The 27,750-nt window shown below is 41.4% G+C and overlaps 1 protein-coding gene across 6 annotated transcripts in view; it reads left to right on the top strand.

Annotated features, from left to right (window-relative positions):
- The window catches only part of SORCS2 (sortilin related VPS10 domain containing receptor 2), a 940,675-nt gene extending 931,069 nt beyond the window's left edge, over positions 1 to 9,606 (top strand). Inside the window, exons 26-28 of one of the 6 annotated variants that reach the window (XM_019553063.1) lie at positions 3,503 to 3,606; positions 6,364 to 6,443; positions 6,789 to 9,606. In XM_019553063.1, coding sequence (XP_019408608.1) covers positions 3,503 to 3,606; positions 6,364 to 6,443; positions 6,789 to 6,812 — 208 coding nt within the window. In that variant the 3' untranslated portion in view covers positions 6,813 to 9,606. Of the gene's footprint in view, positions 1 to 3,502; positions 3,661 to 6,363; positions 6,444 to 6,788 lie in introns of all 6 variants that reach the window. The other 5 variants (XM_019553060.1, XM_019553058.1, XM_019553064.1 and 2 more) reach the window with 5 other exon arrangements.
- Positions 9,607 to 27,750: the final 18,144 nt, after the last annotated feature.

Genomic DNA, 27,750 nt, shown 5'->3' with positions numbered 1-27,750 from the left:
GCTGAATTTTTTCCTCTTTGAAAATATTTCCCAATTTTTCAAGGTCACTTTGGATTATAATCCTATCCTCTGAAGTGTCTAGATTTAGTCAGTGTCTATACCTTATTTGATTCAGCCTGCCAGTCTGTTAGTAAGCCATTGTAGCTAAGCTCTGCGTACAATTTTCCATCCAGTTGTATTACCAATTTACAATTGCTTACTCTAGCCTATATTTGCCGAGTTTGCTTAAAAGAATGCATTGTTTTCTGTACCCATCTCCAGTCATCCTCTGCTTGGGTATCATTGTATACCATTATTGGTATATGCATCCTCTCCTGGATGGTTCTTAGTCCCTGGAGAGATATGTTATCTTTCTGCATCATTGACTCTCCATCTCATTTTCTATCTCAAAAGAAAACCTATCTTTTTCTCCTCTTGCCTGGATTACTTTTATGTTCTGTGAGAATATCGTTCTAGTCCCAGCCATTTTACTTGTGAAAACAGCCACTAATTTAATTATCCATAATATTTTCTAAAAAATTCCTCTCAAATCAAAATAATAGCATGTATTTTCAACATGAAAGAGGCAAGTAAATTATGAGGACTAAAATAAAAAGAAATTATTTATTTAAGCACTAATGCAAACATAATAAAGTCCAAACCATGGCAAACTCTTCTGTTCAATGTATTATTATTGTTGTTATTTTTATTTAAGTGCCAAAAATACATCATAATATTCCATATTCTTTATTTTAAATACTACAAGGACTTTGAAGCTAGCCTCTGGAAAATGAAGAAAACTGTATAGAAGCCAATAATTACGGGCTTCAGAAAGCATAGTGAATATTTAGATCATATAGCTCTCATTTCCGCAACTGTTTCATTCTGCTAAGTGTTTTAAAATGTAAACACTGTATACTATAGAATGATTAAAGATGCAACATAGGAAAAACAGAGCCCCAGTGCAGGACCAGGATATCAGTCTGAAACAGCATTTTAATTCATTCATGAACAATATAGGATTACATTTCTCTCTTTTTTTGTAGTTCTCAGAGTAGACATGTGAATTTCCATATCTTGTGCTTAAAATAAAACAGCTAAAGATATTCAAAATTAATTGCTCAGTACAGCTATTTGTTTCCAGCAGGGAATCCAAAGACTGTACATTTTTAGGATCAAGAGTAAATGGTAAAAAGAACACCATCTTGTTTAAACATTTTCTGTTTTCAGATCAATGTGATTTCAATTTGAATATTGTTAATACAAAACAGAAGGGCTCAAATGCCACATTTTTATGCTTATTTTTGTTTTTTGCCTAGACCCATGCACTAAATGGTTATATTGTCCCCAACATTGAAAACAGGAAAACAACCTTGTGTTAATACTTGTATACCAACATACTCATAAGCATTTTTTTAATGTTGATATATTGACCCATCGACTCTTTATTTGCAGAGATTATAAAAAGAAATGAAGGTCACTTGGAGGAAGCATAGTGGGCATGGGCATCTGTTAATTTGGTCTTGTGCCACTAAAACTCAAAGTTAGTGGACCCGTTGTCCTTTCTCACTCCTTACAGTCAACCAATAAGTGAGGTTCACTTGTTCTATGGTACAAAAAAACCAAAACCCTGTCAGTGATTTTTCTTTGTTTGACGTCTTTGAAGTTGCCTTCCATTATGTGTAAACACACTGGATCAAATTCATCCCACAGACAGGTCAAATTATAGGGAAAAATGTCTTTTGATCTTTTTCATTGTTTAACATTTTCTATTATTATATTTTTCAAAATTTTTGCTTATATTTCCCTTTGATAGTTTTCCTGTTACTGTACAATAGAAAGTGGGTAGTGATATTTTGAACAGAATCTGTCATTATAAATAACATTTGATCCAATAACTTTTAAACTCAAACCAAAATGATGCCAGCTGGAATAGAACATTTCTTTTGAAATGACATTTAAACACAGGTCATTTCAGAATGTCTAGGGCAGACAGAGCAATTCATGTATTTTTCCAGCTTTCACATGGCTGTCAGAGTACAGAGGTGAAGTTGACCATTTTTAGAGAGCTACCTTAAAATTGATGTGCTGTTTTTTTCTACTCATCTTCACTACACAACTGAAGGAGCTCAGAAGCACGACAGTTCAGCCCCACTTTTCCTTTTGACTTGTTCGTTGCATGATCTATGGTCAAATGCAAAACTGACAACCATGATCACCAGCTTATTACAGAGTGAGGAATGGAGCTCATGACCTCTACCCTCAAAATCAAAGGTGTCTGCTTGGTGAGAGACAGGGAGCATCCTTCCATTCCTCAAATCTGCTGTCAAATACAGATGCAATGAAGAACATTGCAATAGCTCGATGTTTAAAGCAGCACTCCAGTTCTTTCATGGAAGAAAGTAAATGCATTTTCACATACTTTGCTCATAAAACTCAGAGTTTTGTACTGAATAGTTATGCTGAAGCTTCCATAGTTTTGTTTTTAGGATCTGGAGTGCTGCTGTCACCGTCACAGCCAGGTGGAGCTGCTCCAGGTGCCTTGGGCTCATCCAGATAAGCCTAAAGCAGGCTGGAGAACTTTTGCTGCAGCCCTTCCCAGTCACCCCTTTTCCCCCATCCCCCTTTCTGGAAGCAGAGGTGTGCAAGGCAGCTCTGTCTGCTCTGTGAGTGCTTTTGTGTGCCATTGGCTTAGCCAGCTGTGCATGAGGCACTGGAGGGAGGCAGTTCCACCTGGACACCCTGGCAGCAGCACCCCTGAAAGGGCCTTGCCGCCCCGTTGAGTGGAACCCCAGTTAAAAATCATTGATGTAGAGACTTAGCATCAGGAATGGGTGATGAAGTGCTTTGCTTTATGCTTTCCAAATAAAACGTTTTACTACTTTTAAATATTGTTTAGACATTCTGACTATCTCAGATGAGAAGCTGATGGCGATATTGTGGCACTTACTTACATTATGATGTCACATTGCTGTTATTCCCAGTGGAGGCTGTGATTCTGTATGACCTCTGAGCAGGTCACATGTCCTCCTTAGCTTTTAATTGGTATGATCTCAGGGACGCTGTAGTGCAACGTTTCCCATCCAGTGGACTGAAAAGTGATTTGTGGAAGGGGGAGTCTTTTGAGAGGCTTACAATTTTATTACAACCCAGAGCAAATGATATCTGATGCCCCCTCTTGTCACTCACCCTTAATCTTGAAGATCAAACATCCATTCAATCTTTAGAAGCACACATAGAGATAAATTCTATGATCTTATCATTGATATTGTTTAATGGACTTTTACTCTTTAATATTAAAGGTCATGAAAAATTTTACTTCAAATTAGGAGTCATTAACCTGAAAAGATCAAGAAATGCTGCAGTACTGTAAGACATGGCTAAGTGATACTTTGTGAACCTACTATTATTTGTTATTTAATCTTAGTGGATTTTCCCATAGGGGCCTGAAGTTAATTGTACACTATTTCACTGGTAATTAAATTCCATCAATGGATCTCTTTATCCCCCCTACACTGTTTAGGAAACTGCCAGGCAGAAATGTCTATGCTCAAATGCACAATGAAAAAGAACAGGAGATGACCAGCCCTGTTAATCACAGTGAGGACACTCAGAACATCATCCAGGGTGAGGAGTTTATTGATGATGATATGGACTCTCAAACACTAGGTAACGCAAGAGGTAACTTCACCTTCACTTTATTAACTTGTATTTTGTCTTCCTGGGCAGTAATTTTTACAAGTTTATTTGTACTTACAGCTTTTTGGATTTTCTGCTTCAGGAAAAAGCAAATTGTAAACTCCTACCAGGGGATCTTCTAATTTTATCTTCTCTCTTTTTGTTTGGTTTGAAATTCCGCCAAGGCTATTGATTGTTATGACACATCATTTAGACCACACACTGCATTACATAAAATAGTATAATTAGTATCATGCAATATGCAAACAACATAAGGAGGATAATACATTAAGCAGCATAGCTCAACTTTAGTAGCACTTAAACAATCTCATTGAGGCCTTGAATACTGAATATAATGAATTTCACGTGAAGTAAAATGATGTGCAGAATGAATATTTCCTTAATGAAGACTATACCTGGCTTCAGTAGTATGTCTGTTATATTATTTGAAGCGGAAGAGAATTTTCTGTCTCCTACACATATCAAATTAATTTCTAAGTTGGAAAACTCCATGAAATTTTCCCATTTTCAGTCCTGAGCTGCCAACATCCATTGGGCAGAGGCTGCAATCTCCATGTAGAAATCTTTCTATGAAAGTAAAGTAAATGATTCAAGATCTGATGAAAGTGCTCATCCTGGCAGCCCATGATTATAATTATTGTCTAAGTATTTCATTTCCTATAAAATACTCCAACAGTACTGAGAATTTAGAATTCCCTAAAAAATGTAACATGCAGTAACACCATTCAGGTGTATTTCTGCCAATCCTGTGATAATGGAACATATTCCAAGACTTCTAACACTGTGAAGGGGCCAACTATGTAGACAGAAGGTTTCATAAATCCACCATGAGGAAGAAGGGACACACTTTTTGGCAGGCTTTCTTTGTCTACCTTTTGTTGTTTCTTTAACCTGTTTGTCTTTATCTTTTAGTGTTGTTTTCTTCCTTCTTCTGTTAGCTGGACTGTATACTACTTCTTACTTCCTGGAGATATAGCTATTTAGAAAAAGGAAAAAGCTACATGCAAAATTCACCTGCAAAATAGTTGTATACATTTTTGTACAAATGTTGACAATTTCCATGGACTAAAATCATTACTGATTTCTTTTGAAGCTTGCAAAGACAACTTTGATTGTAACTGCAAAACTGCATCCTTTTGTTTTTTGTAAAACAAAATTGTTTGGATTAAAATACCTCCAGAGACCTTGGTCTCTAAAGTGGAGTCTGTCAAAAATGAGTAGGAGGCACAGAGGTCAGACCCAGTTTCATCAAGTGACTACATTTAGATGTTCCAAGGCCTACAATCTAGATGTCTCAGCCTAGAGGAATAATCTGATTTGACCATGTCTAGGTGTCTGAGTGCTCTACACAGAGATAGGGAAAGAATTCCCTCTAAAGGGCAATTCAGAAAATCCATAGGAGCCTATATAGCCAATAGGAAGCACCTCCATCAGTCTGAAGAGTTTAAACAATGGATTCAGATGGCACATTGTGTGTCTCAGTTTACTTCTGATCCAGAACACTTATTTCTGCTCACTGGAGATTTAGGCACTTTCCAGCATCAAACTGGATTACAACAAGTTTAGGCAGGAGGTAGGTGTCTAGATGGTCAAGCTGGCAGGTCACTTCTGAGCATGTGCAGAAGCCCAACTGTAGGTACATAAGGAATTTTGCAGTCCAAAATAGAGGCGCTACTTGAACTTAGGTGCCTACTGATTTTGTGGCTTCTGAATTATTCTTTGGCACCTAGATTTCACACCTAGATTTCCCTTTTAAGCACCTCCAAGACTGGAATCTGGCTCTCAAACACCTTGGCTTATATCAGGTGTTATTCAAACACAATCTTCTTCTCATAGTTATGGAAAAAAATACTCACTATTTATTCATATATGATTGCTTGGGACAGGTCACTGGAATGAAGAAATTCTACCCTGATTTATAACACCTTCAAAATAGTCCTTCTTGTTCACTTTGAGGCTGTATGGGAGCTGATCTTGTACTCCTTACTCTGAGGAAACTTCTGTTGCAGTCAGTAGGGAATGCAGATTGAGTAAGGAATGTAAGATCAAGATTTTTTAACGATGCTGCCTGAAATTAGGTTAGAAAATGCAGATCTAAATGTGATTTGTAGTTTGGCCAGGTTGTCAGCACCAGCAGATATTGTAGTGGAGCATGAAGAGTTCATTTGCTTAGGTCAAAACCATCTATATTTATCAGCTACCATGCAGTTTTAAAACATAAGAGTATTTTTAAGACATAAACCTATACTTCTCCACACCAGACTTCTTTATCTCCACTATTTTTATAGCTTCAATAGTTCTCATCACTGCAAAGAAAACATCTCTATTTGTCTCAATATTGTTCTATTTTCTCTGGCTTGAGGTATGAGATGTGTTATAATCCCTACTGTAATATTAAATTCTCTTTCACAACATTACTTGCAGAAGGTCTTATGGAGAGTCCTACTTATTCTGATGGGGTTTTTTTTTTCCTCTTCCCACCGCTGCTAGGGTGATCACTTCATGCACAGCAGAATTTTACGAGCCTAGTTTTCTGTTTGTTCTCTCTCTTCTCATAACTTTTGAATTTTCACAGTACAGTATTTCCAGACTCACCCATCCACTTCTTTTGTTTTCTATATATTTTATGTTGCCTACTTTATCGCAACCCCCACCTTGGGACTCCTCAACACCATTACCTTGCAGTGACTCCTTCTGGGAGAGGTGGCAACTTGAACAGCTACAGAGTTCCCTTATTGCTGATGCCGGTCAGTGTCCAGTCCCAGGTCAGTGGCATGTTGAATGGAAGCCTCCGGTTCCATTCTCCTCCCTCACCTGCACCCCTCAAGGCAACTACCACCTTTTTAAGCTGCAAAGAGAACCACCTTATGCTGTCACTGGGATAGAAACCCTAGGAATTCACCACAAACTCATCATGAGCAAAAGCTTTAAGGCACTAAAGCAGAACATATGCTGTAGGTACACTGAGCTGCTGCACCACCTTCACCTGATGTGTTGTGTGATCAAACCATCATCTTATTTGATTGACTTGTCCCTTCAATAAAAGGGAAATATATTTCAGAATACCTGCAAACACTAATACAAACATTTTGTTTCTTATATTTTCTTAGGCAATCACTCAGGCGTGGTTTTGAGCATTAACTCCAGAGAGATGCACAGTTACCTGGTTAGCTGATATTTGCAGCTGAATACAAAAACCGAAAGACTCTTTTCTGTATCTTTTTATTTTTCCCCGGGGAAGTCACAGAATTGGAAACATGGCTGGAAACACTGGTGAAGAGAAGGATCCTTCACAGTCCTGTGGAAGCAAGTGCCCATCGTCTCTTACCACGGAGAAGGATAATATGTGTCTTGTGTTCATACAATAGACTGGGAACTTATTACAATTCAAATTCAAACTAAGGTAGCAGATTTGTAGCCCTACGCGCACTCTATGCCATATTTTCTCTTTTCTGTATATGTTCTGGTTCTTTGTGTTCATTTTTAGAAGGATTGACCTTAACTCTTTGTATTGAGGTATTCAGTAGAAGATGAGAATTCTTTGGTCCTGAAGAGCTGACTTTAAAATCCAGTGACTAGCACAAAGCAAATGGCTGGTTGAATGCTCCATATTTTTACTTGGTTAAAAAGCTGTGACTTCCTGGTCTGGTTCTGTACTCAGAGAAGAATGAGCAAGGAGACAGATATTCTCCCTAGCTCCTCCTCAGTCTTATTTCCTAACTTCCAAATGTGAGAGACAATCGAATGAGCTTCTGCTCACTGGTTGAGGCCCTGCTATAGACTGAAGAGGTAATGGCTTAGGACCTGTTGCTCTTGTAAATGTAGTGAGCCTTGATTTGATAAATCCTCAGCCCCACGACTATCTCTTATGGTCATCACCAAGAGACAGGAAAAAAGTGCCAGCTTGATGCTACTTCCAGACCAGGTGCCTTCACTTCCAGACACTGGTTTAAGTTGCTCCTTCATTGTCTTCTAACTGAGCACCTCCAAAAATAGCAGTTGCAAGACCAGTTATTATATAATAAATAGTGCTGACTCTCCCTTTCCTGTTTTTAAAACCCCAGCCAGTGTAAATACCTCTTTTAAGTATCTCTTTTATACCTTTTTTTTTTTAACTTTCTAAGTTTAGGACAGAGCCCCCAGATGTATAAGAATAGTCCTACAGACACTTGGAGTTTCCCTTTGTGTTCGGTCCCTGCCTTCAATGAAGGGATAGGAAGACTCTCAGCTGAACTTCACCACCTTTCTTGTGTGTGACAATCAGGAAGGCTCATAGGAGGGATCCAGTGGGGTTTAAGGGGCTGCACTTCTTTTTCTCTCACCACAGGGTGTCATTCTTTCACCCTTATCATTGAACTGGCCATATTTCTACAGGAAAGGGCAATGGACAGCTCAAAGGAGCAGATTTCAGAAAGGCAAGTGGGGTGAGTTGAGAGTTTTCTTATCCCATCCTTGTTTCCCTAGGGGAGGGAAAGTCTGATAAATCCACATCTTGCTGGTTGTATGTGTTTTTATGGATTCTTGTAGGAAATGGATCACAGCATGATATATTTAAATTTTTGGCATCCCATGCATCATAGCTGTCTGAAATTAGGGCAGTCCCTCAGAAACCTATCAAATCTCTTCACCTTTTGCCTTCAGTAGGGGGGTGACTAGCTCTTTGCTCACTGAATGCCATGCTGATGCTTACAGCTGTGTGAAAATACCACCTTCCTTAAAAAGGATGTAGATAACTGCTTTCTACTGAATAAACAAACAGCAGATAGGGACTGCTGGTGAGACAGGATGGTACTATCTACAAATTCTCCAGTCCATTAGGTCACTTATCCATGTGTCCATGAAATTAATGATATCATGGAATACGTTTTCATCAGAAACAACATGCTAGCAATATGGTACTAGAGCTTCTCACCTGCCTACAGAAACCCGTGTGTAAAGCACAAAAAAATCTGGTTTCAGAGCTACCTGTATTAGAACGTGAAGGTGTGACTGCCTGAAAATAAATACAAACCTGCTCAGGAAAATTTCTGTTGTCATCTCAGAAAATTCTTTGGCCCTAAGAGACCCGACAAACTAACCTGCACAGAAGCACACAACACTTGAATTGATCCACGTAATACGTAGGACTAGGTGCAATCCTGACAGTCAGAGTCTGGATTTTCTGCAAAGAAGTGCCAGTGGAAAATGCATTATGCTTGGAAAGCCTTTGGGATTGTTGCACCAAAGGCGTAACTTACTCACCGTCTCCTTATGCTTTTTTGAGGAAATGGACTTGAAATAATCCTGTAACGATACAAACAATGTAACCTTTTTCTGGCTACGTAAGGGCAAAGCAACTGGTTGTGCAGTCTGGGGAGCAGAGAACTCACTTTTTTTAAGAATGTAGAGCAGAGGTGTACTGGGGCAGCAGCTGCACAGCTGACCAGAAATTATGGCAGCTTTTATTTCTACATTTCTCCCCAGTATGGGTTAGCACTCAGGGCTGCTGCCTCAGTTACCCTGCTTAGTTATGCTACAGATGTAGAAAGCAGAAATTCTGCCTTAAGGACTTTTTTGCTGATCTCAGCTACCTGGCTAAGGGAACTGTATGGACTAGTTCACATACACTAATTTCATGCCTTGGCAACTATTTTTATACATTTGCAACAGTTTTATTCATCTCTGGTGGCAGAAAACTTCTGTTGTACAGTAGAATGCTCAACTGTTGCAGAAGACTCTGCAAGTTATGATTTTAATCCTAACTATGTAAAAAGTGTTTGTAATCCCAAAAGCATTTTTCAAAAATTAATATAATTCTGGCAATGTGCCTGTGGAGGTTGGTCTGATGCGGCTTATGAATATGGCAAAATGCTTTTCTGAGGAACCGTCAGTATTGTCATATCTGTATTAATGTTAACCACTAGATAATAAAACAAGCCTTTTGGTTTATTGGCAAGAATTCCTTTATACTGGAATTATTTTAAAAATGAAAAGATGTCATTCCCAAGCCACGTGTGTTTATTTTTAAATGAAAATTCATACTAGTGGTAGCTTTGCTGTTTAACTGTGTCCATGACATCTTTTTTCTTTTATTTTTTTTAAAGGGAGGAGGTAAATACACCCACAGACACGCTTATACATGTGTTTGTATATGTGCAGGCAGGCAGATACACAAAAATATATACATATATCTTATGTGTGTACACATCTTTATCTATGTTAGAAAGGATGATCTTATGGCTAAGACATGAGGGATAGAAATTAGGTACTGTGGGAATTAGGTATTCTTGTTTGTGAGACAGTCTTTAAGTGTGACTTTCGGCTACTCACTTAACCTACATGTGCCTCGGTTGCCCCACCTGTAAATGGGGATGATAATACCAACCTCGCATGGATATTGTGAGGCTAAATTTATTAATGTTTATTCAAGACTTTCTGAATGAAAGATCTTTCTGAGTACAAAGTATTAATAGTTCATTATTCCTTTTTAATCATTATTAATACTGTTGTTAAATGTAACATTTAAAAGCCGCCATTGTTATGTGCAAATGAAGAAATCCATATTCTGGACAAGGTAAAAGTGTTAAAGAGCAAAAATGTAATATGAGTCAAAGGCTGTTTATGGAACAGATAATTATTATGTCATGGCTTTGCGACATTGGCACTAACTTTGCTGATCTTCATGCTAATCTTTTACATTGCTTTACATTCCCTAGTATTATTGGGCTGACAGTCTTATAATGTGGCTTTCATGATATCTCAGCCACATTAATAGCAGTGCCAATACTTGACTTATATAGTAAAAACCAAAACAGAAAACTTGCAATGTATTGACCTCATTTCCACATCCTGGCCTTCCTAAAAAGTCAGGTGTCTGAAGCTGAGGCAGGTCTGTCAGATTACATACCCTATCTACACTATGAGGAGGAACTTTCTGGGCTGATTGCAGACACTGGCATTTCATTTTTCAAATGCAGCCTTGGGAAAGTATTGCAATATACACATGAATATGGAGAAGAGGGTAGGGAGGCCCCCATGCACTGCATAAATTAATTTCTCAAAAGGGCAAGCTGTAACTTCCCAGGTGTGCATGTTATCCTGATGTCACGTAAGTCATCGTTGCTGTTCTGAGTAGTCACATATACTAGTACGCAGTGGGCATAAAATGCTGCTACAGCAATAGATGAGTAATATTTTACTCTTCAAATAGTCCTCATGGCAGGCAAGCTATTTCTCTTGAAAAAAGTCACACCGCAGTCAATGGGAAGGGGCTTGAAGAGTAAGATACTGCTCAAGCACAGCCTGTCCCTAATAATATGTTTAATACCGTAGAACCCAGGTGGTCCATAGAGTTAGGTTCACAAGCCCCTTGTGAAGAGGAGGCTTTGTCAGGGGTTATATAGAGATGTGCCAAATAAAGTTGTGGGACTACTGAGGTTGCTCCAGTTGATTGCTGCAGCTTTTGTTTAGGGGGCGCTCTTTCTCTGATCAACTGCACAGCAGTTGAGAAGAAGCACCTTCTGAAGCAAAACCCACAGCAAGCAGTTGCACAGCCCCTCCTTTCCTTGGCGACCTGCTACAAATTAAGCAGGTTGCAAACCGCCTAGATAGGAATGATCTGAATTCTGCTACAGCTATGTACAAAGTCAGCTGGCAATATTAGATTCAACGGCAACAAAAATGTACTTAGGGTTACATTATAACACCTATATTCACAATGGGCACATCTACACATGCATTTACATTGCATTAAATTTACTGAAATAGGCCAGTGTCTACACATGTAGGCATTAAAGCGCATTAATGCTGTGTGTGGTCTGACTTGGGACTAAAGTTAGTTCCATGTCAGTCCACATGCCGTGTTACTGCACAGTAACTAACTGGGCATAAATGTGATTACCTGCATGATATAGGTATCAAATTTACGCCCAAGTCAGCATAAGTCACAATAGTTACCACGCAGTATAGGCATGCAAACACTGTGCAGTAATTTAGGTTACTGCACAGTGAATATGCACGTGTAGATGCACCCAATGGGTGGGAATTTACTCCGTGATTAACTGTGTTTGCTGGCAGCACTCATGGATCAAAGAATAAAATGTGTCAGTATATGGCACTAAAATAGTAGGCCCTGGTTTCAGGTAATATTTTTTCCCCTGATGCTCATTCTCTTTTATGTTCTTCAGTCCACACATGGCACTTGCAATGAATTGCACCTTACTTGAGTCATTGGATTTCAGTAGCACTTCTCGGGATGAGGCATTATTTAATGTGAATAAGTGAATAGTTTTATAGTTACTGCTGATTGCTTAGTTGTAGCAAAACCAGTGGTTCCCCATTGCTCACTAAGTAGGGGTCAGTGATGATGCAAGTGCTGGTGTACTCCCTCACAACCAGCACTCCCTGGTTAGGCGACAGGCAGGAGGGGCAGGCGGGAGCACCGGTGGCCCCCCCCATGAGTACCGGCCAGGGAGCGGGGGTGCCAGGAGAGGTACCACTGGCACCCCAATTGGTGAGATCAGCTGTGGGGGGATTCCCCCCAGTCGGCGTGATCAGCTGCAGGGCTACCCCCCTCCCCACGGTCAGCGAGACTGGCCACAGGGAGACGCACCCCTCGGTCAAAGAGATCAGCCATGGGGGAACCCCCCCACTCACCTCCCAGTTGGTGAGATCAGCTGCAACTGGTGACTTAGGAGGCACCAGTTGCCAATGATGGTGGTACAAAAATAAGCCTACCCTAAATTGATGCCAAACATATTCAGCTTCTTGGTGTGAGAATATTATGTGTCAGTGATATATTACTATAGTGGTTTCCATTCTCTGTTTTGTTTTGTATGTGAAGAAATAATATTGTTTCTCCAGGGGTAAGGAATACATTCTTTTTTTTTTTTTTGCAGTGTCTTCTTGACAATGTTTGGTCTAGGTGTGTTTTGAATTTTTAATGTAATCTGTTGGCTACTTTGATTTGCAGTTTCTTTCTTTGAAAATTTAGGGGTTTTTTGCGGGGCAGGGGGAGAATGGAAGTTACTTCACTTCATAATGATAGGCATTTGGAATCTTTTTAGTATAGTAGTACTATGCTGAAGTCCCCATTTCTCCTTATCTCTAAGAAAGTTTAGAAAAAAATAAAAACTGTACAATAGCCCTAGAATAGTGATTGTGGGGTGGAGAGATAGTTTAAGCATTTAACTTACAAGCACTGAATACTGAGATGGAGAGGGCCTGTCAAAGAATCTGATTCTTCAAATTGTAACCATCTTCCCATTTAATTTTCTCTGATCCAAAGGAATACGGCTTCCCTATCTTTTCTTGTGATATTATTATATAAGATGGCTTATCTATGAAAATATATATATAACTTCCTGGAGCAGACTATTGCAGTGTCTGAAAGAAGATCTGGTATGTGCCTAGGGGATTTTTAATTGAATTCATTCTATATGATTATGTTCCTTTTTTCCCCCTTTCAATATATTTACAATTAACACCATACCATGATAAGTAATATGTCTTTATTCCTAACATTTATGGTCTTCATATATTTTAGACTCTTACTATGTAGCCACTTAAAGGGCCAAACTTCAAAGGAACTCAGGCCCACAACTGGCATGAGCAGTTAAAATCCTGGTCCTGTAGTCTTTAAAAAATGTCCTGTTCTGCATACTTTGGTTATTAATCTTTCCTCATAAGTTATTCCTCTTGGCTTCTTAGTCATTTCTGTTATTGCTTATTTTAATGTAGCAGAAGTATAAAATAGTTCCTACCAGTCTGACTGCTCTAAAAAGTGGCTTCCTCCTTTGAAAACTGTTTTATTTTTCATCTGTCTCTTGGCTAGAGCATATGATGTTGTATGTACCAGAAGGTAAGCAAAAGTCTATGCTTTGAGAAGCTAAGAGGAGTTTCTTTCATTTAGGTATTTTCTATTGAATCTGACAATTATATGAGTTACTTTTGTGTTTTTGAGAATGAGTGGTCTTCTGGTCTCATTTCTCAAAGCCTTTTATATCCCTCACTTCTTCCAAGCTTTTAAACGGAGAAACAAATCTTCAACTTTCGTCAGTTATTGGTTGGCCTTTTGTAATCTCATTCAAAGCCTCATGTCAAGCCTTACTGATCCACAAGTTTGTGCTGGCATCTGTGTTGACAGCCATGCTGATCTTCAGACAGAGTGTATTACAGAGCACCATATAACTTAATGTGGTAGCCTGCAAGATGGTGGTACAGAATATGCAAGCTCTTAGTCTTTGTGTGTTTGATAGTTGAAACAAAAATATGTCAAACACAAAGCCATTGGAGATTATTTTCAAATTTATTTCTATTCTTTCAATAATATATTTTCTCTCTGTCTCTGTCCCTGATTATGGAAATACAAGGGACTTTTATTAACACTAACAGAAATAGCAAAGACTTTATTTTGCACAGACAATTCTAACTAAAATGATTTCCTCACAGCACTTGAAAACATTAACTACATTTGAGCTTTATTGATCGTACTTGGTTTCAGTGGCTCTGCACAATTTATATCACCCCACTATGATAGTTTATTGCAATACAGTGAGTCTAAAACCTTGCCAAGTAGAGATAACACATACAGCAATCTACAACATTAAATAATATGCCTTTATAGTTTATTTTCTTATTACTATAATGGGGATATTAGTCTTTTGTGAGACCAGGCATTTAAAAAAATATCTATCTGATGAAAATGGATTTTTTTATTCTTATTTTTGTGGTGCTAATATTAATGGGCTAAATTCTACATTTCACTTCTTTTCCTCGGCTCCTGCTGACATCAACAGCATTTGCTCTTGCACATCAAAGGATAACATTTGGCCCATGTCATAAATAAGCTGTACCATTTCAAGCCTCTTGCTTCTAATTTGCTTAGACACAATTTAGTACTAATTATTTACAGTGATTTCAGAGTTGCTTCTTTACTGAACTGATGCATGCAGGAAAGCAACAGCTTTATACACTGGTGGCCTACAGTCAGGTCATGGATTACAGAAGAAGTAGGCAGGGCTACCGAAGAGGTGACATTTACATCCTGAAATTCAGTAACATGCACACACCAGGTTCAGGGCCATAAAGCTACAGTGTAAGGCTAAACTTTCAAAGGGTGCAATTCCTTAATAACTCACTAGGAGTTAGTGAGGCACAAGGCAATGCTGTCTCGAGATACTGAAACTAGCTGAGAAACAATATGTTAGCCAGGAAGAAATAACGCACTACTGTAGCTGCACTGCTTCTGGTTACTTGAGTTAGCAGTGTAGACACAGTTGAAGTGTTCCCATTTCAGCAAATGGAAGTGCAGTGTTTATGCCCATAACATAAACACTTGTCAAATTCTCACTGAAATTTTTTCATTGTGTATTACCAAAAGTCCCAGCAAAAGCATGTTTCAGCCCATGATAAATCACTATTAAAAAGAAATAGTAGAGAATGAAGGTGAGGTGCAGGTAGGTCTTTTCCTTGAATTATCCTGGAGTTCAGCTATGATTGGGTCAGTAAAAATAGGTGTCTTGACCTACTCCCTAGTGGCTATAATAAAAATCACATTAAAGTTTTGCTAACTTTTTCTGTTTCCTCTCCATTTACACAGCTTGGAGGGTCCTGCATGATTCCAAGACTTTGCATGGGGTATTGTGAGATGATTGAGGTCTCCTCAATACATCCCACTCTGTCCTGGCTCACTGCTCCAGGCACTTAGCTACTCTGATCAACTTGTTCCCTGCACCTGGGGGAAAGCGGAAAAGAATGAGGGTAAATTTAAGGAACAGGGTGTAGAGGATAATAACTAGTTCAACAACAGTAAAACAGTAATAGGCTCACAATGTACTGAGACAGTGGTTAGGGAAATTATGTTACCTCTTCCCCAGCCAAGTCCTTAGCATTCCCTACACTTAAGTTCTCTTTTTGTCTGGTTCTCTAATCATATCAGTTCCTTGTTTTAGTCTTTCCTCTGACTTCCCTTCTCGTTCAGCTTCATTCTCTAATTCCACCTTCAGCGATCTGTAAACTATTGCTTCTGTCTTCAGCTTGACATCTGCTATACTCTCCCCTCCTTCTCTTCTGAATATTGTATGTCTCAGTTCTGGGTGTATTATATTTTGGCAGCTTTCTGCAGGTTTTTCTTCTAGCAGTGTCTTGTTCACCCTACCTCCTACAGCTGAGGAGTGTTTCCCTATTCCTTTACACTGAGCAGTTTCATCCTGTTCCTTCAAAACCTTCCTGAAAATGTACTTCTTGTTACCAAGAAGTTCCCACACTTTCTTTACCTTACCTGAGAGTCTGGCCATTCACAACACATTATGAAGTAATATACTGAAAGAAACGTTGAGATGAAGTCCCTAAGCCTGACTTACCTGCTATCACTACTTTTCTAGTTTTTGTGTAGCCTTCCTTCTATCTTCTGAGACTAAACTCTTCAAGGCCATGTACCTGCATACACCTAATACATGGAGCCATTCTCTAAGTGCTTTGCTTCATTTTGTCCAGTTTTTTTATATACATTTTATTTTCCCTTCCCTCTCGCTCTTACTTTCTCTCTTTTTTTTTTCCTTTTGTTCCTAGTTTTATGTTCACTTGTGCCAATTTGCCCTACCTGCCCGTCCATCTTCTGGTGTCTGTATCTCTACAAGGAATCATTCTTTCTGCCATCTCTTGTTTTGTATCCCATTGCATCACCGGCTAGGTTTTGACAAGTGACATCTGATATAGCATCAGAGCCTCTCTGGAGATGATACAGTTGATGTACTACCCATCCCTCTTCAGTCCACTGAATGTTCTCAGCAATTCAGCAAACTGTGGGACTGATGTGGAGGGGACCAGCGGAGTGTAGGGGGAAACCTCACTGCTGGGACATGGAGATGCATCTGGCAGAATCAGGTGGGTGGAAGTGCCTAGAGAAGTTGAAAGCATCCAGGGATTTGAAGGAACTTGAGAGCAGCTGTGGAGGGCTGGTTTTACAAGGGGAACGCATGTAAGGCAGTGTAGGGAGTAGCTGCTGGAGGAAAGGGGAAGGGGATTGTGGGGACAGTTTAGGGCAGCCTGAGCAGGGGTGTGGGCAGAAAAGGCTCTGGAGGGGTTCAGGGAGGACAGCAGAGGAGTGGAATGGCAGTATTTCTAGATTTTTATGATATTGTACTTAAAGTCCTAGGGCTAGTATTAGCTTGTTTCCTGCTATTGCATTTTTCTAGCCCTCGTGAGAAAAGTGTGTGAAAATGTGAACCCAAATGCTTCCATGCCAGGAGGCAAAACCATGGTACCCACAATTTCTAATTTTTAAAAATGCTTGTGACTTTGGGGGGGACCCACTTAGTAAGTTTTGAACACCTGGGATGTGAGCTCCCCACGGCTGGGACAGAGAGGGCTCTGCTAGAGTAGCTTCTCCTGCTGTGCTCTTTGAGTCCCTTTAAGTGAGCCAGTGGTGCTACTTCTACCTGCCTCATATGCTGCCCAGATGTTCTCAGTGACACATCACCCGTGCATGGTCACAGATCATTACTTGAAGGGGGACTTGGTATGTGCATGTGGTTCCATGAAACTTGCAGGAATGAGGGGCATGGTCATTCCCAGTGCATGAAACAAGCCTTTGTAACCCATTATCATAAAAGGGCAGCACTGAGAGACATGACACTTGGTTTTCATATAATGTAGTGTCTGGAAGCCATGTTAATGTTTGCTGATGATGCTGTTCGTTAGCTCTGGTCCTGGACCAGGAAGAAAGGGAGGAGTCAGGAAACTGGTATTTGAAGGGTTTATGGGGTTTATGATGCTGGAGTATCTGTAACTGCTCAGCATTGCAGTGGGGATGAACAGTCGGTGTGGGACATCCTTGCTGCAGAGAAGGAGTAAGCTGGAGGTGTGGGAAAGAGATCTATGAGAGGCAAAATGTGCTTGGGATATCTCCTTTTGATCATGGTGGTCTCCTGCAAGTTTCCTGGAACCACCAAACTGGGCTGATAGGGCAAAACAGGAGCAGCTCATTAACTTAACATTGAGCTGAGGCACAATATGAGCAATATGGTAGGAATACCCTATGGTAGAGCTGAGGATAAAGTTGAAGAGATCTGGGAGGAAGCCTGCAGTGTTTGTCTATATTATATAAGACTCTATTCATCACTATCTCTTTTCACTTTCACGCACAAACACGAGCATACTTATTAATCCCTTTCCCATTACCTTCACTCACATCTCCTCCAAAAGCAAAGATGTTTGCACAGGATATCTTTTAAAGAGGAATGCAAGAAGATACACTCCAGTGTTACAAGCTCAGTTTTAAGAGAAATCGATCACCTTTCTCCACCTAAATAAAAGGATTACAGAATCATTATTTTAAATTGACAGTATAGCAGTAGATGGTACAAACTAAACTGTGATATATTTTTCAAGAAAGAGCAACTCAACAAGAGCTGAAACAGGAGAATTTCCTGTTTTAATACTAGAGGGTAAATGTCATAATGTTAACTTTGCAGCATGTGGTATAATGATTATGTCTGACAAAGGGCAAAATCTTGCATTCCTCACACACACACACTCACTCACTCACTCACTTTACTGGTACTATTATTCATGGATTTGGCTCTCAGACCCAAAAACTCTGGATAATTAAACTTACACCTCTTGCTAAGGTGCAAGTACATAAGGCATAGAAATGAACTATGGCTTGTGAAGATGTTTATGACTGTTTTCTCATTCTCCCATTTATTAATATCCATGATTATTTTTTGGCATTGCTGGGCCAAACCCAGCCCTAATTTACAGCCAGGCAACTCCATTGACTTCATTAGAGTTACACTTTGGGTAACAGAAGGAAGAATCTCATTTTCTGTGAATCTGCTATATAGCTGTGAGCTAAAATCAGCCTTTCTTCTTTTCACCGCATCTGTACTCAAGCCAGGCAACTGGCTGGGTTTGCCCATGATTGTTATTTCTCTGATTAGCAGCAGAGTGTTTAGCACAGATGCAACAGAACTGCAGCCAAGATATAACTTACGTTGTTTCTAACGATCTTACAGCTGCTCTTATGAGCAGGAACAGCAATGTCTTAACTTCTTTTTTTTAAGTGCTGACAAGTGGCCCTTCCAATCCACTTAAATGCTTTTAGCAGTAATCAGTATGCTATAGGCTGTACCTTTAGCATCCATGCACACATGGTCCTCTCTTTCTTTGCCTTCCTACATTTTCAGATTTATGATGATAATGCACGTTCTTCCTTCCTATCTTGATGTAGAGATGCTTTGACTTTATCCAAGCCTCTTTGTATACAGCAAGGAAAGAGTGAAATTAATCCATAATTGATGCATTGTCATAAATGGAAAAGCAACCCTGTTATTTGTATATTCTTTGTAAATATGTAACAAATTAAATGGCAGTTTTGTAGTGACGTGCTGTTTTGGAGAAAAGAATCAACTATTTGTTTGAATATGCTTAATGTAACACTTAACTGTGATTCAGTTGCACAATCAATGGCATAATCAAAAGTCTTGTGCAATATATAGCACACATACATAACCCAGTATCTGTTAGTGATCCACCACTGGATTTTTGGCAAATTTCACTTGTATTTATAAGCTGCTCAGTGCAGTTTATAACAGTTTTTTCAGCTTCCAAACATGTAGCAAGCAAACTACTGTATACATACCTGTGTACTCCACTGCATCCAAAGGTATGCATTTGTCTTGAGAAACTCCACTACAGAGTTTTCTTTAATAAAATTTGGTTCTAAACTATTTGTGGGCCTCATTTTTATTGTGAAAGTCTGGAGACTTGGTAGAGTGGAAGTGGCTATAGTTTTCTTTTTCAGGGGAAATGATTCAGAAATGGTCTTCAGCAGAAAGCTACAGAACCTCAGCAACTTTGAGGCAGTTGTTGCATTTGTCAGTTTTATAGCTTGATTCTCTACCCAAATTAAAATAAAATTGGACCGTTCCCTTTTTTCCCAGAGAAATGCATTTCAGCTGTGGTAAAATTTGCAGGAGGGCGACACTCTGTGGTGAGACAGAAGTGATGCAGTTGTACTGAAAAATGAACATGTTGGTTTGTTCTTCTAAACCTCTCCCAGTCACCCTTCTTTCACTGTGAGGAGCTTTAACTCGGGAATCTCTAATACAGTCTCTGTAACTTTCAGGCATAGACATATAAAATAAAACTAAGTTGGGCAAGTTGCTTTGCTTTTCCCATATCATTGTTATTTCCTTTCTTTTATTTGCTTCTCAACACACTTTTTTATTTTTTCTCAATTCTGTATTGTATTTATCACTCCATGTTTTTCTTTACTGTGTTTCTCTTCCTTTTTTCATTTTCTGATTCACATATCTCTTCACCAGGTGTCTTGTCACACATGGGCATGGCAGATGGCATTTTCCCAAGGTGCCTCTGCACAGAGATAAGGTCCTGCAACAGCTGGCAGCAGCTGGTTTTAGCTGGTGCTGGGCTTCTCACCCTGTAGGTACTGCTTTGCTCCTCCAAAGTGGGTGGCTCTCAGAGACGGGCTTTTACCTTGAACCCCTGCATGACTAGATTCCTTACATAGCTCAGAGATTATAATAACTCCTGAGCTGTTCTGTTCTTGACTTAGGTCAGAGTTAGCAGGAGAACTTGTGTAGCCATAAGGGCTACTGGTAGGTGTGCCATGTCATCTCAGTGACATCCTTGATCCTGCAAGTTAACATAAGACAGTTATGCTCACTGGCCCCTGATATATTTAATAAACAAAAACACAGAATAGCAATAAAAAAGGAAAATGTAATAACTCACCCTAGGAATGATCATAGGAAAGTAGGGCTGGGAGGGACCTCATGAAGGCATCTAGTCAGGTCCCCTGTTAAAGGCAGGCTCAGCCCTGATGAAACCATCCCAGCCAAGTGTGTGTCTAACCTCCTGCTGAGATCCCACAACTTCCCTAGATAGCCCAGTCCAATACTCAGCCACCCTCATAGAAAATTCTTCCTAATCTCCAACCTCAAGTTCCTCTTCTCCAGACTAAATGACCATAACTCCTACACCCTTTCCTCATGAATCTTGCATCCCAGGACTTTAATCACCTTTGTCACTCTCCACTCGACTCTTTCCAAAGCGTCCACATCCTTTTTGAAGTGTGGGGCCCAAAAACAGGACACAATACTCCAGGGGAGGCTTCACCAGAGGGGAAGACTCTTTCCCTGGTTTGCAAGTGACACCCCTGTTGATACAAACCAGCATGCCAAGGGGCCTCAACCTCCACCCATGGGCCAAATATGACTCACAGTGCCATTGCAACTGGCCCATGGGGCTCCCCCTGGGGTAGGAAATGTGGTGGCGGTGGAGCAGTGGCCGTTAATAGACTCATCCTCTCCCTGCCAAGTTCCCAAACCCCAAACCCTGCACAGCTGGTCACAGCTGGGTCATGCCTTCAACACCCCCCCTCCCCCCAGCCACATCTCGATCCGGACCAGGCCATACCCCCTCTTCCCCTCTGTGGGGCTGGTTTGGGAGCAGGCCATGTCCCCCGCTTCCCCATGATAGTAAGCCATGCCTCCTTCCATCAGGGAGCTGGGCTGTGCCCCCTCCAACCCACAGGGCCAGGCTGAGGGCAGGACCACACCCCCTTTACTGGTCAGGCCATGCTGCAACCCCCCACCCCCGGGCAACCCATGCCCCCTTTCCCCTGTTGAGACAGGCCACACCCCACCACCACAGGGCTGGGTTGGAGCTGGACAACACCCCTTTCCCCCTTGCTGCAGGCCAAGACTCACCCCTTTTTTTTTTGCTCCCCCAGGCCAAGTCATGCTCCTTTCCCCCCTACCCCCTCCAGCCCTCCCTCCCCCCCATGCAGCCAGCCCAGGCCTCTTTCCCCCTTCCTCTGCCAAGGCCAGGTTGCAGTTGGGCTTCCACTCACTCCCCTGCTCCTATGGTGCCTACCGTGTTGGCCCAGGTGCTGGATCAGGACCACTGGCAGGAACCTGCCTGTGAGTGGGCTGGGCAAGGCCCATCCAGCCTGCTGGGGAAAAAGGTTGGGCACCACTGCAGTATGCTGTTGGCTGCTGCTGCTGCTTTTTTTTTTTTTTTTTAAAGAAAAAGGGTTTCTTAAAAAAAAAAACCCTTTTACTGTAACCTCCAGGTTCTGTCTGCAATACTGCAGCCTCGCCACCCATTCTCTAGTCTGTTTTTGTGCTCCTGGTTATTCTGCTCCCAAGTGCAGGACTTTGCACTTGTCCTGTTTGAATTTCATCTGCCTGATTTCAGTTTATTTTTCATTTATCCAGGTTATGCTGGATCCTAGCCCTATAGTGGGTATAAAACATAGAAGTCATGCCACTCACACAATATGCCAATCTGTTTGATAATCCATAGTAGTCGCCATATAATAGAAGATTGATCGGAACAGTGACTAACTTGCTTATGGGACAATTGTGCTCAATTATTCAGAAGTAGAGTTAGATGGAAAAGCCGCATTGGTATATGATTACTACTTTGATTTGTGGCATGCTCTGCCATGGGCTGCAGTCTTCCCCCAGTAAGAATAATCCATTATAAGAAAGCTGCAGGCTAATATAAGATGTGCAGCTCATAAAAATGGCACTTTCTGCTATTGCTATAAGGAATTGTGGCCAGGAATTAATATGACTTTTCCTACTCGTGTAGTTTTTGCCTGTAATCACTGTGCTGCTGTTATATTGAGTTTTCAGGAGAAAACGAAGTTGTCTCCAGCAGCTACCTGGGAGATGAGGGTACAATTTTTTTTATTTTATGAGTAAGAAAAAAAAAAGTATCTTAACAGTAATGAGCTGATACCCAATGAAACAGAAGCTCAATTTGAATTTCAGGTGCCTGGATTTTGCTTTCCCAAAAGAGTCCTCTAACCTTTTATGTACACTGATGTAATTCTCAAGTAAGGCGCTCTTCCTTTACAATGGAAAAGCTGGCTGTAGAGCAGACTCACATCTACTGGTGGTACATTGTATGACAATGAATTGAACTGGGTGCATCTACACATGCCCCTGACTGAACAGGTGGCACTACGCAGTCATTTAGTACTTGCTTTAGCCAATTTCCCAAACCCCAAGTTGGGAGTAAGTACGAAATGACTGCGCAGTACCTGCCAGTACGGCACAGTCCCAGCAATGGATGGGTTGTTTCTGACCCTATGTCACCATAGCAATGAGCTACAGCAACATAGCTTGTCGCTACGTTGATGTAGCAGCAGCGTCATGTATAGTGCCTGCTGATGCGTCGCCGTAGCAATGAGCTATGGCGATGTAGCGTCTCGTGTAGATGTACCCACTGATCTGAAACGTGAAAGGCTAGCTATTTCTAGAATCTACTCCTCAGAGTAATTAGTAAGATGATCACTTTCTTTTTCCCATTTATTTACTGCCATACTTAAAAAACAAACAAAGAACCTCATTATTCAGTTGCTTTGAAAGTACAAGCATTTTCAACAGTCGTCAATTAAGTCCTTAGCATAAAATTTCCAAGTCTTTTACTATTCTTTGATCATTCTTTATTTCTTTATGTCTGGAAAGATTCAGACCTCCCTTATGAATGTAGCAACCGTGATATAAATGTTGTGTTGACCCTTATGGGTCTTAAAAGACAAAGCCAGTGGCAACAAAAGCTACTCACTTCATTTTAATGCTGATAAAAGGAGATGTTCTAACATCATGCCACACACTAAATTGAAATAATATACCAAGAAAAAAAATGTGGGTTAAAACAAGTGAAAAAATGGAATTCTCTCAAGAAATAACGCATTGGCAGTAATCATCAACTCATTAAAAAAAAATCTAATGCTGAATGAAGGAACGGCAGCATTTCTCCTCTTTAAATTCTACTCAGGTGCTGGTAGCAATAAATAAACTGAAAGAAGCAAAAACTAATTGGAAAATTATTGTCATCAGAAGGGATAATTAAAGGGGAATGTCCTTGATACAATTAAATAATTTTGTTTAATATACCCTACTGTAATATTTCACTGTCTTCTTGTAGTGACAGATTCATGAATTTAAAAAGTAACAGAATAATTAAAGCAAACAATATGAAGTTACTTTATTGGGAAAATGGTGTGTCTGTATCTGCTGGAGGAAGAGAACCTGGTTATTTTTCTGGATGAATCATTTGTCTTTGGTGGAAAAGCATATTATCTATGCAGATACACGCATACAACAGTGGTTCACAACATTTTTAGACTGAAGGCACCACTCAGAAAAATGCCAGCTCTTAATCTTCACTTGTTCTTTAACTATAGAAAACTCCAATTCTTTATTGCAGAGAATTCACAAAGCCCGAAACAGTTCAGACCTATTTTAACCCTATTTTTTTAACCCTGTTTTAATTTCTATTTAAAATCTCTGGGTTTATCTTGTGAACTGTGTTTGCACATCTAACAGCATTAACACTTTGTGGCACCCTTGAAAGGATCTCAAGGTACCCTGATTGAGAATTACTGGCATGGAGATCACTTCGTCTTACGGGGACACTAGTTAGAATCCCGACCGAGCCAAAAATCTTGACCTCTGCACGGTGGCGCTGACAAGCTGGGACTTTCAGAGAATCTAAAAATATAGGCACTTGAATTCCATTTAAATTCACTGGAAGTTGGACATTTACTGCCCTTGAACACCTGTCAAAAAGCTCATACATAGTAAGCTCATCATCCAAGTTAGAAGTTCTTTGCAAATAGAGGCCAAGTATCCCTCTCAACTGTCTGTGAACAAGGTGAAAGCTATTATTCATTTCAAAGACACAGAAAGCTGAACAGAAAAGTAAATCCCAGCTTTCATCTCCCTGTACTTTTAACTCACTCTTTCCAGACTACCCATTAAGTGGCAGCTCAGTTTGGGCTTTGGCGATGAAGCCAGATTTCGGCCATTGCCTACTGTGGGCTGGAATGGCTCGTTTAGTTGTGGGGGGAGGAGGCTGTTGCCCCTAGGTTTCCTTTTACTAGAGACCCCCCCCCAGGATTGACATGGCCCCTCATCTGACTTGGTATCAAGTGAACTTTTAATAGTAAGCCCCTAGGCTTATTACAAGTATTCTTCCTTGCAAGACAGCCTGGCAAGCGGTTCCTTCAGGCATTATAGCAGCGACCTTTGGTGGTACCGGCCTCAGATCCTGATCCTCTGCTGGGTGTGCGGGGTGTTCGTTTCTGGATTCCTCGCTGTTCAAACAAGAAGTCCAAGGCTGCCCCTGTCTCCCCAGGGTGGCAACACAGCAGACATGTGTATTTCTTTGTTTGTCCATCACTTTTGTAACTTCATCCCAAATTGTCCAACCCCCTGGCTCTGTGCCAGCCACATCCCTTCTGGGGCAACTGCTGTCCCTTGCTTGCCGAGCGCCCGGTCACAGCACTCACATCCCCCAGGGCCACAGAAGGCACACTGTTCAATTTTGTTGCTCAGCTCTGGGAAGGCCTGGACTATGGCCAAAAGCCTTAGCATAACTCAGTTTGCCTGCTACAGTGGCCTCCATGGCTGGACCACAGTGGGGGAGGGGAGATTGTGGAGAGTGTGCGTGCACATGCGTGTGTGTGGGGGGGAAACAGGACACTGCAGCCTGCCCCTGTGACTACTTGTCCCCACCCAGCTCTGAGCCCTCCAGTCCTAACCCGACCAACTAGGAGCTACAGCTACTGCTTCTCCTTGGCTGGGCTGGGCTGTGCTGGGGGTTGCGCAGGGCTGCCACTGCTGCCGACTGCCCCCATCCAGAACAGAGCTGAAGCAGAAGGTAAAGGGGGTGGGGAGGAGGCAGGCAGGGCCAGGGTATGAGGTGGAAAAGGGCAGGCACAAGCACAGGGGCAAGGGTTTGGCAAATCAGGCTGCAGAGGGGGAGCAGGGGTGGGGAGGCAGAGAGTGGGGGAGCAGGCACAGGCATGGCAAGCAAGTGGCATGAAGGCAGGGGACAATTAGTGGGGGGTAAGATCAGCACAGAGGGGCAGACAGGAGGGGGACACCTGGCAGGGGGCATGTAACAGGCAGGCAGGCTGGCACAGCAAGGGGCAGGGGAGAAAGGAGCAGGATTGATCTTCCACTATTAATTTACAATCTTCCCTGTATCTTTTGGGGGGGAAAGATCCTCTTAAATTCAAAGTTGTCTTGGATTTGGGTAAATATGATAAAAGGAAACATAACTGTGGTTTTCTTTTCAGACTCTGCTCCGACATCTCCCACTAGATGTGGGCCAATTCCAAGCAAAGCATCTGCCAGCCTACTTTCCTCCCTGCACCAGTATAAACTATAACCTCATCAAAGAGCTGGGTTTGAACACGATTCACATCCGGCGTGAACATTATAATCTTAAGAACAATGCAAACAGGACTCATAGTAGAGATGATATCTTTTATTAGACCAAGTAGATTTTTGCAAAAAAAATTGTTTGATTGCATGATTTTGGGCACAAACACCCTTCATCAGGCATTGGAGAAAAGATTGTCAAAGTTCTCCTGGGTAGACATGAAAGTTCATATTTCAGAGGCTTTCAGAGAGGAGTCAATAGATGAAAAACTCCTCTGGGCAGTCTATTCATAGCTTGTATGGAGCCTCTCAACTCCTGTGAGGATCTGTGATGACGCAAATTACCTTGAAACAAAGGCAGGAGCAGGATCTCAGGTTTCAGGATACCTGGATACCAAATCTCAAGAAAGCATCATTACCTCTTTCTTGTAGCATTGGTGGCCCAACAGATATTCTCAGACTGCTTATCCAGTTTGGCCCGTCACGGCAAACAGGGAGGACTGCTTACTGCACATAAGCATGAGCTAGTAAGCCAGAGCTACTTTAGAATATGGTTAGGCAGAAGCACAGCAGAGTTTTTTAGGATCATAAGTTTTACTCTAGATACCGACAGTCATATAAATGCACCATCCCCAGCAGTAGCACCTGCAAGCATGCTGCACAGCTCCAAGTGAGCTGCCTCTTAAGCCAGAAATAGTGTAGCTGATGTGGAAAAAGGGCTTATTAGCTTAGAGACATCTGTATGACTCTGAAGCTCTCTGAACTTGGAGCACTCCAACTGACACAGGGTACTTCTGAGACAGTCTATGGTTGTGCTGTAACACTTCTGGATTTATATTTTTATATTTATATTATAACAACAGTGCTTGCTACAGTTTCCCTGACTAGCCTCTATACTTGGGGACGCTGGGGAGGGGGGTGGGATGTACTGTATCTGGAAACAGCTGTAGGGATCTGTTGTCTGTTAGGAAGGAATAGGCCATCAAGCAACAGTAAACTAATTTGCTTCTGTTGACCTGAAGAGAGACTCCCTGCTACAGCTGGTGCCAGGGCGGTACTCCAGAAAAGTTCAGTGTAAAGAAATGGTCTTGAAAAAGGAGACTCCCAGAGACAAGGAGAGGGAAAGAGCGGGGTGTGAGAGTGCAAGAAAGCCAAGAGCAGGAGAGGACCCAGAGGAGATGTTATCTGCTAGGGTTAGCCTGGGCTTTGGAGGGGTGGGGGAGGAGAGGAGAGATGTCACTGAGCACTGGAAAAGAGGGGGATGCTGAAAATGTAGGGGGAGGTGAAGGGTGAGGAGTCATCTTACCTGCTCTGGGAACTCAAGAAATCTTGCTGCTTCTGTGGCACAGTCTGCCCACCTCAGATTTTGCTCTTACAGTGGCTGCACAGTATTTGTGCACCTGACTGCTGCCAAGGCACCCTTACTAGCTGCCCCTGCAAGTTATGGCTATTACTAAAAAAAGGAAAAAGGCTGCTGCTTCATTGCATGCAACTTTGGGTAACTTATGTCCCCTTGAAAGGGTAAAGCCCCTTTCCAGGAGCTAAGCCAGAAGGTAGATCTCAAAGGCAGTGGTTTTCAACCTCTTTTGTACCTGGCCCATTTGTGAACATCAGTGGCAAGTCTCAACCCAGTTCCCCTCACTCCCAACCCACTGCCTTGTACCTCCAGGCCCCAGTACCACCCATGTGGGGTAGGGGGTGGGTGTGGGGCATGGGGGGGGCCCAAGAAGCCTCTCATAGGCTGGAACTTTGCCATCCCACAAGGGAAAAGCCATGGTTTTCCACGTTTTTCTCCTTTAAAGGAGAATCTATTTTTAAAGTTTGTTCATAACCCTTTCATACATTCCTGAGACCTACTTTTGGGTCATGACCTATGGGTTGA

The sequence above is a fragment of the Crocodylus porosus genome, unplaced genomic scaffold (genome assembly GCF_001723895.1).
Source record: "Crocodylus porosus isolate Cpor-Errol unplaced genomic scaffold, CroPor_comp1, whole genome shotgun sequence".
NCBI classification, from domain to species: Eukaryota; Metazoa; Chordata; order Crocodylia; family Crocodylidae; genus Crocodylus; species Crocodylus porosus.
Note: the sequence above shows the minus strand (reverse complement) of the source record. Positions and strands in the feature narration are given on the sequence as shown.